Source organism: Mustela erminea, chromosome 5 (genome assembly GCF_009829155.1).
Source record: "Mustela erminea isolate mMusErm1 chromosome 5, mMusErm1.Pri, whole genome shotgun sequence".
NCBI lineage: Eukaryota > Metazoa > Chordata > Mammalia > Carnivora > Mustelidae > Mustela > Mustela erminea.
The window spans coordinates 110307094-110323609 of NC_045618.1; the positions used below are offsets into that span (position 1 = coordinate 110307094).

Here is a 16516-nt window from a genome sequence, read left to right on the forward strand (position 1 = left end):
CTGATGCATACACTTCTCTCCATCTCTATCAATCCCAGCCCAGCCCAGGCCACCATCATCTCTTGCCTAGACTACTGCAACAATCCTCCAGCTGGTCCCCTACCATGGATTCTCCTCCTTCTGACCAAACTTGTTACACAACAAATAATCCTTGCGGCCAGGAGATTTGTCCACTGCACTTGGAATACAATGCAAGAGCCTCACCCTGAATAATCGGGCTCCAGCTTTCTCTTTTCTTGCTTACTGCAATCCATCTACACTGGCCTTTAAATTTCACAAACTTAGCTACTCATTTTCTCGGTCTCTCTTTAGGACTGTTCACCTGTTTTCTCTTCACCTGAAACACTGTTCCGACCACTTATCATCTAACCACCTCCTACTTGAGGTCTCCATTTTGGACCACTGCCTTAGAAAGACCTTCCCTGACACCACCTCCAAATCGAAATTAATCCCTCTCACTCTTAGTCACAACAATTTCCTTTTCTTCATGACGCTTACCACGATTTGCAGTTATATGTGGGGAAGTGGGTTTGTTGAATTCCTATTCCCCTGCCAGACTCCGAGTTCCATGCAGTCAGAGACCACATCTGTTTGTTCATCATCGTATCCCCACCAGTGTTTGCCGAATGATCAAAATCAAATATAGAAATTCCAATTCTTATTTAAAGTTGTATAATCAATACTTGTTAAAACAATGCTAGATATTGTCGAGAGTTATAGATAAGGACTGTGCGAGGTAGTTTTCTTCAAAGAACAGACAATTCTACGAAGAAAAAAAAAAAAAAGATCGGGGGTTCCCAAGCAGATTTCCCCACACTCTGGAAACTTGTAAATTTAAATCATGATGTCTATACTATTTTTTAAACTTGTCTTCTGGGTGAGTGGTATCTGTAGATATATTTAAGCTTCATAGAACAGTAACAGCAGAATAATCCCTAAAGCATATATAGCACATGCTGTTTGGGTTAAATAAAATCCTGGCACAGATGGTTAAACAAGAACTTAAATAACTTATATGTCAAGCCCATGTCCACGATATCGATTTCTGGTAGATGCATTGCTCTACTTCCACTATGCAATAAGAGAATATAAGGCTGGTATCTTTCTATTCTTACAAATACACCTTTACCCTACAGCTCTAGAGCAAGGTAGAGTGTGTGTGTGTGTGTGTGTGTGTGTGTGTGTGTGTGCGCGCGCATGTAGTGTAGATGCATACACTTTGTACCTTCCACAATGAGACTAATTATTATATAATAATATTGGCAACATTAAGCAGACCATCACTGTGGGAGTTTGAAATATGCAAAAAATATCTGTTAATTTATTCAAACTTGTTCAGCTGTCATCAAAGATAAAAATATGCCTCCACTTTTCATCTCCTTCAAGATCAAAGGTACATTTTAAAGTTTCTGTGTTTCTTTGATGGCATTAACTTCAACGTTTTTCCAACTAGCCAAAGTGGTTTAGAATGCATGAGATTCTTTAACACATAGTTCTGAAATTCTAATGATAGGAATAATAGCAATTGTGCTGTAGAAAATATTTCTCCGTGCACAAAAAAGGAATGTTCAACAACTCAAAATTTCTAATTTTAATAGTTGGTATTTTGGGGCGCCTGGGTGGCTCAGTGGATTAAAGCCTCTGCCCTCAGCTCAAGTCATGATCCCAGAGTCCTGGGATCGAGCCCCACATCAGGCTCTCTGCTCAGCGGGAAACCTGCTTCCCCTTCCTCCCCGTCTGCCTGCCTCTCCACCTACTTGTGATTTCTCTCTGTCAAATAAATAAATAAAATCTTTAAAAAAAAAAAAAGAAAAAGAAAAAGAATAGTTGGTATTTTGTTTATGAGAAGATGAGCATCTAAAAAGTATACCATTCAGAATTATTAGAAGCAAAATGTAACTGCAGTAATAACCTGTAGGACTCATATTCTTGGAATACAATAGAAAACCTTCACCCTGATATAGAGAGTGACAAACTTTAACTGAATTTTATTACAGTGAAATTTCTTAAAATACTTGAAGCCATAAGCCATGCACTAGTTACATAATCTTGGACAAAAGCTAAAGCAGTCAAAATGTGTTTATCAGGGGGAAAAAGTATTAGATATTTACTGTTTAAGCATTTTCCAATCCATCAAATGAACAAACCTTGTTTTTGCAAATGATTTGCATCTGTTCTGAAGGGATTACATATTTTCTTTGAAGTTAACCTTTTAAGGTAATCAACACTAATGGCTAGATAACTAATGAAGAATTTCAATTAAGAGATGAGACTCACTTGCACACCTGGTAGAAATACAGAAGTGAGGCTTTTCTGAATGCATTTACAACCTAATTAATTTCCTAAAGCATTGTTCTACTTTTTTCCTACTATCTAGGCAATAGGAGCTAATTGTGCAAGGGAAAGATACAAATCACAAATTCAAATCCTTTCTCTCCTTTGGTCAGATTTCACAGGGCCAGTTGCAAAGAAGCTGACATTCCTGCCTTCTTCAGCCTCCGTAAACACTGCCAGTTACTGAGCTAAAGAGAACTGATGTTTCTTTGGCTCTAAATAGTAGTTATTTGTTGGAGGGAGGAGTGGTGGTTTTTTTTTGGAGTTTTTTGGGGTTTTTTTCCTCCAAATTAAATAAGCCCTTGGTCAAATGAGTCCAAATGTTTTAAGCTCAGACTCATTAGTTTATGACTTAAAATGTCAATGACTTAATTCTTTGCTTTCTCCAAGTTAAAAAAAAAAAATTCCCTTACCTTCCCTTATCTAGAGAAAATAGGGAAAGGGGAATATTTATTAAGCTCTTACTATGATGAGGTACAGTGCAAGATCCATTACATTTATGGCTTTGCCGAGTCTTTCCACTGACTTTCAAGGTAATACTTATAACCCTAGAGAGGCCCAGTGTTTCACCGTGGGTAAGGGCTAGAGCCAGGACAGGAGTCTGTGTTATCAAGATGGAAATGCCTTTGCTCTGTGGAGAGCTCTGTTCTCTGAGCCTTAGAAATGCTCCCACAGACTCAGAAAGATTGCTAGTTACTCTGACTGTGGTTGCTCTAGGAGAGAGAAAGTGCTTTAGAAACGAATAAGGAGAATGTATCACACCTTTCATTCCTCATATAGAGATAAGATATTTGGTGTCTGAGCCCAGTTGATGAAGCAATTCTTTCCTTTCCACCTATAATCCCTTCTTTGGTCCATCCTGTTTGTATATATTGGCTGCATATGATGTCAGCTGTGAACATGTTTCATGCCCTTCCACCAATCCGTATAGTTAACCAGCATGAATTTACTCTGCACACAGAACCTACAGGAGGTACAAAAGAAGTATATGGGAAAAATCTTACCTCCAAGGACTGATCATTGGCTTAGGAAGACCAATAACTTCTACTCACTTCTACTGAGTGAGAAGCCAAAGAAGACCCTCAGATTTCTAGACTAAAAGACTAACATTTTAAATTTGTTTTATTTGAGTATCGCTGACACACAGCGTTGCATTAGTTTCAGGTGTACAATTTAGTGATTCAACCTCTCTGTAAGTTACACTGTGCCCACCACAAGTGTGGTGTTCCCATGTAACACTGTTACAATGCCATTGACTGTAACTTATTCTGTATTCCTTATTCTTATTCTTATTCCTTATTCTGTAACTTTTATTCCCATGACTTCTTCATTCACTAAGCAGAAGCCTGTATCTCCCGCTCCCCTTTACCCACGCTGCCATCCTTCCATCCCCCTTCCTTCCAACAACCCCCAGGTTGTTCTCTATTAATTTACAGGTCTGATCCTGCTGAAAGACTAAACTATTAAAGCCACCTTTGACAGAGACAGGGAGACAGCAACGTGAGTTAGTCTGTTTGAAGCCAAAACTAATGATAACGTCAATTCTGGCCACCACTGGGGTTTAGATTACTTGTGAGAAATACAAGAAGAGGCCTTCTGTAGGCCACTGGAAGTGTAGAACTGGGACACAGAGAGGATACCTTTTCCATTATGACAGAGGAAAGCTTGCTCTGAACAGCATGGTGAAGATGTGTAAGAAAGATGGTTGACGTTTGAACTGCAAGACCACGTGCTCTTCAGGAGAGGAGAGGGGAGGAGAAGCGAGGGACAGGAAAGGAATAGGAAGGAACTAGAAAGAGAAACCAGGAAAAAGGGCCAGAGAAAGTGCAAAGTCATGAAATCCAAACGACAAGCAAGCATGGGGAGAGCGTGGTGGAACATAGTCTCAAATCCTGCAAAGTCAGAAAATATGGACGAATTAAAGGTCTTTGGAGTCACAGGAATACTCATTTGGAATCTTCTAGGACATTCTGACATCACGGTACGACCGAAATTACTTGAAAGAGGTGCAAAAGGAAACGGTGACTAAGAATTAAAGACATCCACTACAGATGGTGCTTTCAAAGATTTAAAACTTCTAAATGGTAGTAATAACTAAAGACATTGATACTGACAAAGTCTTTGTTATGTGCCAGACACTTATCTCACTACTAAGTATGTATTACCTCCTTTAATCCTCATTCCAACACCATAAACTAGGTACTCCTTATGTGTATTTTACAGAGGAGAAAACTAGCTATGAATAAGTCACAGAGCTAGTATGCATTGAAGCCAAGACTTTTGTGCAAGCCTGTGGCTCCTAACCAATGAATACGCTGCCTCTCACAGGAAAAAAAAAAAAAAAAGCATTATTTTTATCATTGTGTTTATTATACTCCCCAGTACATCAGTGCCCAGCTCGTAGGAGACACTCAATACATTTTTGTTTCACTAATGAATTAGTAACTAAAACGAGTATATGAGGGTCAAGCAAAAAAATGGGAGCTGTTTTGCAGGCACTTTATTGTCAGGCGATTCAACCTTTGTAGAAGAATTTTTCTATCCCCCAATGCTATAAATAAAAGAATCTAAACTTGTTGTGCTTTAACTTGCCACCCCCTCCCAAAATATGCCAGCAGACAGAAAAGGCTTACAGAAAAAAATCAGAATAAAGATTAACTTCTCCCCTCAACCCAAGTGAGTTGTTTGATTTTCAGTCAAACTTGGTGATCTGAGGCGGGCCCTGCCATCTCTAAAAAGCCAAACTTCACTTTCTCTCATCTGTGGGACACTGTCCAGAACTACAAGCTGCTGCTCAAGGATACTCAAGATACTCAAGATACTTAAACTGGTAAGGATCGATTCCCAAGGATAAAACTTGCCATCTCCTAACTGTGAAATTATTTTTTTTTAAGATTTTATTTATTTGACAGACAGAGATCACAGGTAGGCAGAGAGGCAGGTAGAGAGAGGAGGAAGCAGGCTCTCCACTGAGCAGACAGCCCGATGCAGGGCTCCATCCCAGGACCTTGGGAGCATGACCTGAGCTGAAGGCAGAGGCTTCAACCCACTGAACCACCCAGGCACCCCTGTGAAATTATTTTTTTAAAAATTTAACTAGAATATACAAATCTCTATATTATTTTCTGGCACAAAACAGTCTAGCTTTTAAACCCATAGAGAGTAGAACAAAAGCAGTAGGAAATATTTTAGCTATACGTCAAGTTGGAATAGGAGAGGAGCGTGAGATCCCTTACGTGTTCGGTTCTCATGAGCCCCATGTGATTTGCCCTACACAAGGCAATTTCTGCTTTCAGATATACCCACTGTCTAAATATTTTGAACTATGCAGTCACTTAAACAAGCTTACTTAATAGATGTAATCAGCACTGTTCTGGAAAAAATGAATTATAGACTTGTTCTATTTAGGAGACAAAGTCAAAAAGCAACCGGTATCTGGTGCTATGTGCTCTTCACAGTGGACAATGTAAAAGTACGTGTGAGGTATGACCCACATCATTAAGGAGCAACACGTTCGTGACCTTCTAATTATATGTCATTGCCTCTAGGAACTGCTATTACTGTCTACCTAAGCTCAGATCTCAAGTCCCAAACCTTTTGAAATCAATAGGACTTCATACTTAGTATTTGTATCTTTCTAATGGCACCAGACCCTGAGAAACAAAGAAATCTATTTCAACAAAATTTCAAATAGCTTTTCAACCTCTCTTCCTTTCTAAGGTTTTTATTGATCTTTAATCAATTTTTCTACCTTTTCCATGTGAAAACTTAATGTATCACAAAACTATCTAAAATATATACAAATGTCTCTATATTAGTAATAGTACCACATACAACCAAAAACTAAAATAATGCCTAAAATACACACTCAATAGTATCACTTCCACTATCCAATTAAATAGTCCAAGACTAAGCATTTCCAATATTAACTTGTATATTTTACAAAATGAGAATATTTCCATGATTCTTTTTAGTCATTCTTTAGTGATGACAAATAGTCATGTCATATCTGTTATTAAATGAGAGTATTTGGTGAAACATAATGAGGATTTTTTTCAACTTTATTGAGGTATAGACAAATAAAAATTGCATGTATCTAAGGCATACAACTTGATGGTTTCACAAATGTCTACATGGTGAGGTGATTATCACAATCAACTTAATTAACATATTCATCTCCTCACATACTTTTTCCTTTTTCCTTTGTGTGTGTGACAAGAACCTAAGGTGGAATTTTTAAAAATACTACTCCGTTATTGGTAAAGGAAAATGTTTTATAAATGTCCATTTCTTAGAGCACATCAAACCACTGTCTTTGACTTCAGTCTCCGCAATAATGATTTCCACTGGTTTGTAAGTTGTTATTCATGTTTACTTGATTTCACAACATATCTCTTTTATTCATAAAAGTGCTGTATGAAATATTTTAATTTTCCAATTAAATCTAATCTCGTTTGGGACATTTTGAAGCCCCTCCCAATATTTGGTTTCTAACCCAACCAAAAAGAAAAAGAAATTCCTGAAACCAAGATTCAGACTTGCTGACTGTCAAGAAACAAAACCTCTTAAAATAGTATTACCCCCCACCATATTCTGGAGAAAGTTTAATAAGTTTGGAAACTTTAGAGAATATTTGATCTAGCTCTGTATTTTCTTTTAAAAGTTTGGATAACATCAAAATATTAGAATCCTACAATATCCTAGGAAAATAACTACAAATCTATGAACTATCTTTCAGTAAAATCAAAGCACTGTCAGGAACTGATTCTACTTCACTGATTTAATATGAATTCTATCAAGACATCTGGCAGAGGAAAAATTTTGTTGAAACAGAAAATATATATGGACATTATTTATATGGCATTTTTCTGCAAAACTTTTAATTTCATGCATATTACCACCACAGTAAAATGGTTTATTACAATAAAGTTTTGTTCATCTGCTAAAGTAAATATTATACTAGTCTAAAGTATATTTAAATATATTCCTTTACATACACTGTTTTTATTAATAACCAATTTATTTAGTCACAAAATGTTGGTCGTCATCAACTAAAATAAGACTACAATAATTAAAAGAAATGCATACTTTTTTTTGCATTTCACTTCCCTATACTTGTTATATTTTAGATATCTTCTTCCAAGAGTAACGATTAACTATATTGGTTTTAACCTCCAATCAAACTGGAGGGAAAAATCACCAAAACATAAAAAGTAAGACATGCACTTCATTCACCTGTGCCAGAACCTCTAGTGACCTCTTGTGGTAAATACTATCTACAGAGCTCTGGAGAACAATACCTTTTCCTAGGCCAGTCACTGGAGAACGTAGAAGCATTGTTCCTCTGGGCTAGCAAACACCCATCACTAACAGTGGAAGTAATACTAATAGTAATAGTTAGAATACTAACTAAACTAAAGGGTTTCTTGTTGGAAGTCTCCTCGGTCGTTTTCAATGAAAATATTCATAGTTGTTTTCTTCTATTAAAAAATATAGTGTCTTACATGGTTCTTCAATAGGACAGTTAAAGGATAGCTGGGGATATGGGGTTCTTACACACCCCTACTCCTGGAATCAATCAAAAGACAGACAAAGAGGACAATTTCTTTGAAGAAGACAAGAGTGAACTGGGATTAGCAGCGTTCTGGTCAGCAAAGCATTATTTGTTACATAACAGGGTGTGGGCTCTAGAGCCAGAGACAATCCGCTATCTTATTTATAAATATAATTCAGGGAGTGGTCAGTATAATTTCAACCTCTATGATGTATTAAAAGCACAAGTGATACATTGTAAGACCTGGGTTAGTCAATACCTCAGACACTACGCGGTTGTCACTATCTCCCGAATAGCAGTTTAAATATTAAAGAAAATCTTTCAAAAAAATCATGAACATTATAGCAAAAATATATATATATATATATCATGTCTTCACCATTTTTTACATTGGACACTACTAAAAAGGTGTGATACCCTTTTTTGTTTTATTTTTAAATCACTAGTTCTCTATTTCTTCTCCTATAGTTTCCCTTTAAAGATATTAGTTTTTACAAGTGTTAATTATAGCAAAAAAATAATTTCAGATTTTCTGTAAAAGGTGACTGAGTCAAGAAAGTGCTTGTACAACATAAACATCTCAAGCTGTAATGGCAAATCGAATATATTGAACTTCTTCTCTTGCAGAATAAGTGGTTGACAAAATATGACTGTTCCTGTGTTCTTCTTTCCTGAACCCCTTTTTTTCCTCTAAAGAGAAAAACGTTTTTAGTTTTTTATAATGCTTAAAATATTAAAGAACAATAATCAAATTCTAATAAAAAGATATTAAATTTGGGATGTATAATATTTCAAAATGGCATCCTAGTTCACTGTCATAGACACTAATCATTTCCGCTTATTTGTGAAGGAACCAAAGACAACTTACAAATAAAATGTGCTGCCCAAAGATATAGGTTGAAGGCCTTGGAAATGTTTTGTTTTGTTTTGCTTTGCTTTGTTTGAATCTAAAATTTCACCTATAACTCTTAAATACCCCTGGCTTTCTTTCAGGTGTTTACCCTCTACCCACAGGTTTACTGCTCCTAATGTACACTGATGAATAGTGTGCATAAATAATTGAAATTTAAATAAAAGAAGACAGTCTAATTATGTATCAGATAAGGGTTCAATCAATAAGTACATTGGGCTGAGGTCTTCTATGAGCTATTTCACAGATGTAATGAACTAGTTCCAAACTTTCTGTTCCTAGCAACTCATTTTGAACCTCCTGGTCAAAATGTATCTAAACCTTATTAATACATTTATATTTTTGACCTTTGCAACTTCTTAGACGATATCCGCTAAAGTCATATATTAATAATTATTATAGTTCCTTTTATTTATCTAAAACTGATCTTGTCCTTTATCTTAAAATTAGAAAGAGGAATTCCCTACTAGTACCATTTTGGAATTTGGCCATAAAGTATGTTTGTATCCATCCTACTCAATAAGCCCTCATTATTTTATTTTATAGACTTTGAATCACTAGTAACAGTTTGAAATGCTTCCCCATAACAAACTGAGTCAACCAAGTAGGAAAAATAAAAATCCTATCTCAAGAGGTGTAAAGAATCAGCAAACAGAAGCAAGAATCTCTGTAGGACACTGAACACGGCACTGTTCATCCAGGAAACTGCAACTGAAGAGTCAGGAACTTCATCAGGAAGTGCTCTGATTTCAAAGTTACGACCAAATAGACCACACTTTATGCTCTTTTGTTCCACGTCATCAAGAAGTTCTCTGATGGATGCCTAATTGGCTGAGGTTTCAGTTCATTAGTAATAGCCATGGACAAATAAGTGTTTGATGTTTTTTCTTTGCGTCTAATAGTCTTTCCAATCTAATATCCTCCCCTACTTCTGTATCTCTCTTTCTATATTTCTGTTACTTTCCACATCTCTCTTTTCCTCTTTGTGTGTGTGTATGTGAGAGAAAGAGAGAGTTTTTTTTCTGGTACCTCCATCTTTGCATCTGAATGAATGGTGGTGTGTTTCTCTCCATACGTCTCTCTGTATAAGTTTCTGTTTCATCTGACACTCATTAAAAGATCTGATCTTTTCATAAGAAGAACATGATGTATCAGAAAGAGAAGTATTTCATGGGGTAAAGGTAAATAGGCAACCCCAGCCTATCTTTCTTCAATTTCTTTCTTTCCCACTAAAGCTCTGCCAATACTTCACTTTCAATGTGGTTAAGTTAGTGAATAATGAAATCTTCAGTGTCACAAACCTCATTCATCTATGAGAATCCTGAAGGGAGTTTTCTCTGTTAGTCTCAATTAAACAATTTCTCAGAATGAATTTTTCTATTTCTCTGCCAAATCATATAGAAATGGCAACAACTGTGGGATACTCCCACATGAATGTGCAGACCAATTTAATACTGTAATTCTCAATTTCTGGGGTTCTTCTTATAAAAGTAGTACTGAGACTTTCTAGTTTTTACTACCTACACATGTGCATATACTTAGCTCACATGTCCAACATTTCAAACGAAGCTCAGAGGTTTTGAGTAGTGGTATCAAAAGTTAGCCATAAGCAATGAAAAATGATATTTTAAATGCCAAAACAGATCGGTTTTCATTTGCACTTGGTATTGCTATCCACAGAAAGAAACATTAAACCAATGAAGCACTTATACAATGTGAGGTGTCAAAAAGATAGGACATTCATTAATTTGGATGGTAAATGTAAAACAGAAACAGACATTTCTTTTCTTTTTTTTAAGATTTTATCTATTTATTTGACAGAAAGAGAGACAGTGAGAGGGAATGCAAGCAGGACAGAGGGAGAAGGAGAAGCAGGCTTCCCACTGAGCAGGTAGCCTGATGCAGGGGCTCGATCCCAGGACCCTGGGATCATGACCTGAACTGAAGGCAGATGCTTAATAACTGAGCCACCCAGGTGCCCCAGAAGCAGATATTTCTAAGCCACATTAAGATAAAGCGTTAATTTCTTATATATCTTCAAAAAAAGATATTCTAAAAACTGGCTCATGGTTCCAGTCTGTGGAAGTTTCAACCAAAGATGCTATATTAGTCAACTTCAGTCAAGGAATTCTCATCTTCTTTCTGGTTATCATGCAGAGGAACAGAGAGTCTGTAGGTTTTATTTTTTAAGGCCTTCTCTGAAAAGTCCTCTCACAGACCAAACTGCATGGAATTGAAATAACCCAAGAAGATAAGAAAGCTCAAATAAAATGGTTGTATCTTGATTAGTTGATCCCAATAAACTTCAAGTTTCCCAAATGGATTGTTTTAATAGTAACATCCCCTTGTACTCTAAGTCTTCACTTAATACACATAAAGGTCATGTATAAACACAGAAATTGCCTACTGTTATGAATTCGTTTTGTGTATTATCATAAAAAATCAAAAACATTGAGATCATACTGGAATGGCTAAAAATATTATAGATTTTTTTTAATTAGACTGAGACTATCAGCTACTTTTTCAACCAAAAAGTCTGCTCTAGACTTGTATAATATCAGGTGTTGACCAAAGTGGAAGTAGTAAGGTCACAAGTTTCAAATTAAAACCAAATATCATTGCAGAGATTTATGAAAAATACCTTGGGACACTAAAATACAGATAGTCCCCAAATCAAGGGAGATATCTGCAACCCTAGTTTTAGAAGAGATCCTAATCTAAGAATTAGTATAATCTAGTCAACCAATTCAGGGAAAGTATAATTGTATTTTTTTTTTATTATCTTTTTGGTGTGATCCTCTCTTACCCACTTGAGTACAGAAGTGTTTTCACCATTTCTTTTATCCAAGGACCCTGGAGAGTGTCTGTTGTATATGGCACCCAAATAAATAGTGTTTCAATGAATGAGTCAACAATGAATTATGGAACTGCATACAGTATTTCCATTGTTCTACTGTAATCAATATGCAGAGATACCTTTCTCATAAGTCTCCAAATAAGAGACCTCAAAATAAAATAACAGGCCTCTAAAAGAAAAAAAAAAACTTTAAAGGATGCTTTATATATCTTGCTTATAAAATTGGAAATTATATACAAGAACTAAAAAGACATGAAAGATGGAGATTTTAGTAACACACAAAGTTTAGAGGGTCTTAAAATGTGATCTATATAATGATCCTGATTCAGAATAATTTGGAGGAAATGGATTTATAAATGTATGGGATTTTAAAGACACCTTAGGGCAAGAAAACCTTACAATCAGTAGCAAAGTAGAACGGCATGTCTAAGAATTCTTTCTCTAGTTACTTTAAAAGCACAGTAGGTATTCCTTCCTTTTTACATTTCTCCTGTTTAAATCAAATCAAATATATCATATAGATTAACATAGACCAATGCACAATGAAAAAAAATTAAATGAAGAAACTTGAAACACAAACTTAACCATAGAAATTGCATTCCCATTTTTCAAGCACCGACTCTATTAGGTTCAACTCCAACTACTCTCCCCAGCACAAGGTCCCTTTCAGCAGTGCTCACTGGGCCCAAAAGCCATTCCAGAGACTTAAATCTTATTAAGTAACCACTTTCAGAGCCATTCCCAACTTGAGGGAAACCCTTCCACTAAGATTAACTCTACGAATTTGACCAGTCCCTGAAGTCGATTTGGGGGGAAAATGTGGGGAAAGGATGAACGAGAAATATATCCCTCATCAAGGCAAAACTCAACTTTATTCTCCAGATGAACCTACACCCCACCAGCTCTTTCTTCCCTTCCTCCCTTTCTGGGCTCTGGACAGGTGGGAGGGAAATGAGTATGTCTTGGAGAGGGGATGTAACTAACTTTCCTCCACCACCTTATTCCGCTCCCCACCCCAAATCAGATCCAATTAGTAACTGAAGCCACCCAGGTAGGGCGGTCTGCATCCCTCTCCCCCTTAGAAGAGGGGTGGGATAGGGGAGGATGGGGGGCGCGCGTGGGCAGGAGGGAGGTGGGGGTGTTCTGAACTGCAACTCTTCTTACCGCTGGAGCGCCTGACGATGTTCTCCAAAAATGTGTTCTGCGGTGCCACCAGCCCTCTCTTGCCCCCCGGCATCCTGGGTCTGGAGAGCGGCGGCCAGGATCCGCGGCGGGGGAGGGGGGGATGCAGGAAGAGAAGGTAGAGGAAGAGGAGAAAAAGGTGGAGAAGATCGAGCCGAAAGAAGTGGGGACGCGGCGGCGGCGGCGGGGTCCCCTGACTGTGTCTCCAGCCCGACCCGGATGAGCAGCTCTAGGGAGGAGGACCAGGCAGTTCATGGTAGTAGCGCTCCCCCGGCCGCCGCTGCCCAGACTGTGGCGGTGCCGCACACGGGGCTCGGGAACTGCAGGCTCCGCGGGGCACAGTGCGCCTGCGCCGCCCCCGCTGTCGCTGTCCCGCCGGTGCTGATGCTGAAGCTGCTGCTGAGGCTGCTGCCGCGGCGGCGGTCGCCTGGGCGCGGACTCAGCATTTCTCCCGCTGCCCCGCGCCCCGGGGCCGGGGAGCTGGAAGTGTCAACTCAAGCCCTCGCTCCCAGTCCCTCTCAGTCCAGATCCGGACCCCTTTGCCGAGCCTTCCTCTCCTCCTGCCCTGGCCCACCCCTCCCGCGCAGCTGGATCACCGCTGCCCAGCCGAGTCCAACTTCTGCCCGGCTGTGCGCCCGGTGGCCGCTCCTCTCTCCCCGGAGATCCAGGCAAACGTTCGCTGTCCAATGGGGCCACGGAGCGGGAGAGGAAGTGAAAAGCGAGCAGGATGCCAAAGAGAGCAATGGGTAGTTGGAAGGCTTACATCTCAGCTCCTCCCGCCGGGGTCGCGAGCCCCGGCAGCTCCCAAAGACGCGGCTGTCAGGGCGAAGGTGTCGAGCAGCTCCCGCTCCAGCAGAGGCTGAGCGCCGAGCAGGGACTGACTGGGAGGCGCGCGGGGACGCAGAGCAGCCACCTGACGCTGCTACCGCCCCCCTCCGGGCTTTGGCGCCCGAGGCTCAACAGAAGAGCTGCAGGCACCCGCCCTGCCCCACGCCCAGGAGCAGGGGCCGGTTAGGGTCTGCGCGCAGAGAGCGCGGGAATGGCCCCTGCGCCTCCGGCTGGAGCTGGCGCGCGGGGAGCCTCCCCAGGGCTGCGGAGCGCGGGAGGCGAGCGGCGAGTCCCGCTACCCGGGTGAAGTTGCGGGAAAGGTTGCACTTAATGCAAGTAGAGAGAGGAAGTGGGTGAATAATTCACACCAGAGAGAGGGAGTGCGGCATTTGTGGTGGAAAACCATTAAAGGTGGTGGGGACGTAGCGGCAAGGGGAGGCGGGCAGGAATCTTCTGTAAGAACGCTCCATCCGCTCAGAACCGGAGTGGAACCGTTAGAATAGAGTCCAAAAGCCGGAAACTACCCGGAGAAGGGGAAATGGCATAAATGCGAATGTAGCCTGGAGGGATGGAAGGAAAAGGGGGAGCTCACGCCAAGGCACCTTCTTTTATCTAAGGCAGTGGTTCTCAAGGTGGTCCCGAACTGGCAGCATCTCCTAAGAACTTTCTAGAAATGCAAAATATCGGGCTCTACCTCAAAGCTAGATAACTAGTAACACTTGGGTCGTGGGCCAATCATCTGTTTTAACAAGCCCTCCAGGTAAATAGGATGCATTTTCGCTCAAGTAGCAGAAGCACGGATCTAAAGCTTCTCCTCGGGAGGCTCCACTGGGCCTATCCAGAAAGAATGACTGCTAAGCAGGTTCAAGGACTAAGGGCAAAAAGTGCGCGTTGCAGCACGGCCAGAAGTCGAAGCGAAGGACAGTTGATTGGGGGCGTCCCCTTTTGCTGAGGTCATAAAATGCTAGGTTACCCTTGTTAGAAATGGTCAAGGCTAAGTTGCTCTAAAGCAACTTGAATCCTCAAGCTGGGGTCCTAGGAAACATCTACTCAGTTCCTGCCTTGGGCAGGAAGGAAAGAGGGAAGATGTCAGACTTCGTTTAGAAACCCCTAGATTACCAACCACTGGCCTCGACTCTCGATCACTGTCTCTCCAGCGCACCCGGGGGAGGGAGGAAAAGCACTGCCTGTGACCGAGAGACACATAAATACACAACCAGGATCCAGGTTTTAGCCTAGGGCATTTTCCCTCCTCTCGTTTCTGAAATTTCCACCCATTTACCCAGACCTTGGGTGGCTGAGTAAACCCTGAAGGTTGACGTAAGGCAGAGACCAGTTTGCTGGGCTAGGATTCCTTCTGCAAAAAAAAAAAAAAAAAAAAGAAAGAAAGAAAGAAAGAAAGAAAATCAAGAGACTCTGGAATAACACTAAGCTATTTTAGCTTTCTACTCGAGTACTGCTGGTGGTGCAAGTTAATTCCCCTACAGCTAGAACGTCTTCTAAATACATTGGGGTGTATTTAGTTAAATAACAAGGGACTCAGGCACGCATTGGATCCATCTAATCTGCCTGCCACCGACAGGAGTTAGAGATGTGGCTGAGGTTCCACCTCCCTCCCTGCAGGCGACTGGGGGTGGGTTAGGGGCGGGGCGAAGTGGAAAGGCAGTTCTAAAACACACAGGATTGGATTCCTCTCTCCCCCATGGATCTTACATAACTGTGTTTATAGGGACTAACCTAATGTACAGACACACCATGGTCCTAGACTAATGAGCCATTCACAGACTGGGGTGGTTAACAGACAGACTGGTAAATATATATATATATATATATATATATATATATATATATACACACACACATATATATATATTTAAAATATGTATATTTCATAGATTGCTATTCTAGATTTCTAACATGATAAATCCATCATCATCAACAGCAATAAATACACATATATATATACACATTAATATAAATATACATATACATGTATGTAAAGATATATATATTTCATGGGTTGCTGTCCTAGACTTCTAACATGATAAATCCATCATCATCATTAGCAGGAAATACTTCAGATCTGTATGTTCTTCTGCACATCATCAGCTGCCCCACATCTCGCCTCTGGGTATTGATATAAAATCTCTGTTTCCCAGCATTTCCCTTCTAGTATAAATATCTCTGTTCCTAATCACTCCTCTGTGGGTGTATTAGCTAACACTTCCCAAAGAGGAAACTCTTTGGGACTCCATTAAGACACAGTCACACAATTACTGGTAGAATTTCCCCGTTTATTTCCATCTGTGGATTTAATTAAAATGACATTCATCTTTTCTTCTTTGTCCTTAACTGTATAGCATTATAACTTTTGGAATATTTTAATCATTGTAAAAATAACTGGTAGTTATAAAGTGTCAAACCTTTGGTTTCCACACTCTTCTTAATCTTCGAGTTTAAATTTTCATTTTATAGAGGAAGAAACCGAGACCCAGAGAGATGAAGTGCCTAGTCCAAGATGGCACAGTACTTTCAGAGGCTGCACTGAACCTAGAATCAAATCTTCTGACCCTGTAGCAAGAGCTCCTTGTAAAGAGAAAATAATCTGACGTTGCCTAAATGCTGGTAACAACCAGCAACATCCAGTGATCTCTCTTGCCATAACTGATTTTGCAGCACTGGAGAGAAGAGAAACCCCTGGCAACAATTTGCAACAGCTTCCAATCAAAATGGAGTTAAGGAAAATAAAGTGGCACCGTATGGACTGACTAGCCCTAAGGAATGTGCTGGCAGATTGCAGCAAGGTGCCAATACAGCATTTTAAAAGTGTTTTGCAGACAGAGTCCATATG

The 16516-nt window shown here is 39.9% G+C and overlaps 1 protein-coding gene across 1 annotated transcript in view; it reads right to left on the bottom strand.

Moving 5' to 3' along the window:
• Positions 1-13760, bottom strand: part of KCNH5 (potassium voltage-gated channel subfamily H member 5) — a 304115-nt gene extending 290355 nt beyond the window's left edge. Inside the window, exon 1 of the mRNA XM_032344425.1 lies at positions 12820-13760. Coding sequence (XP_032200316.1) covers positions 12820-12892 — 73 coding nt within the window. The 5' untranslated portion in view covers positions 12893-13760. The remainder of the gene's footprint in view (positions 1-12819) is intronic.
• Between the last annotated feature and the right edge of the window lie 2756 nt (positions 13761-16516).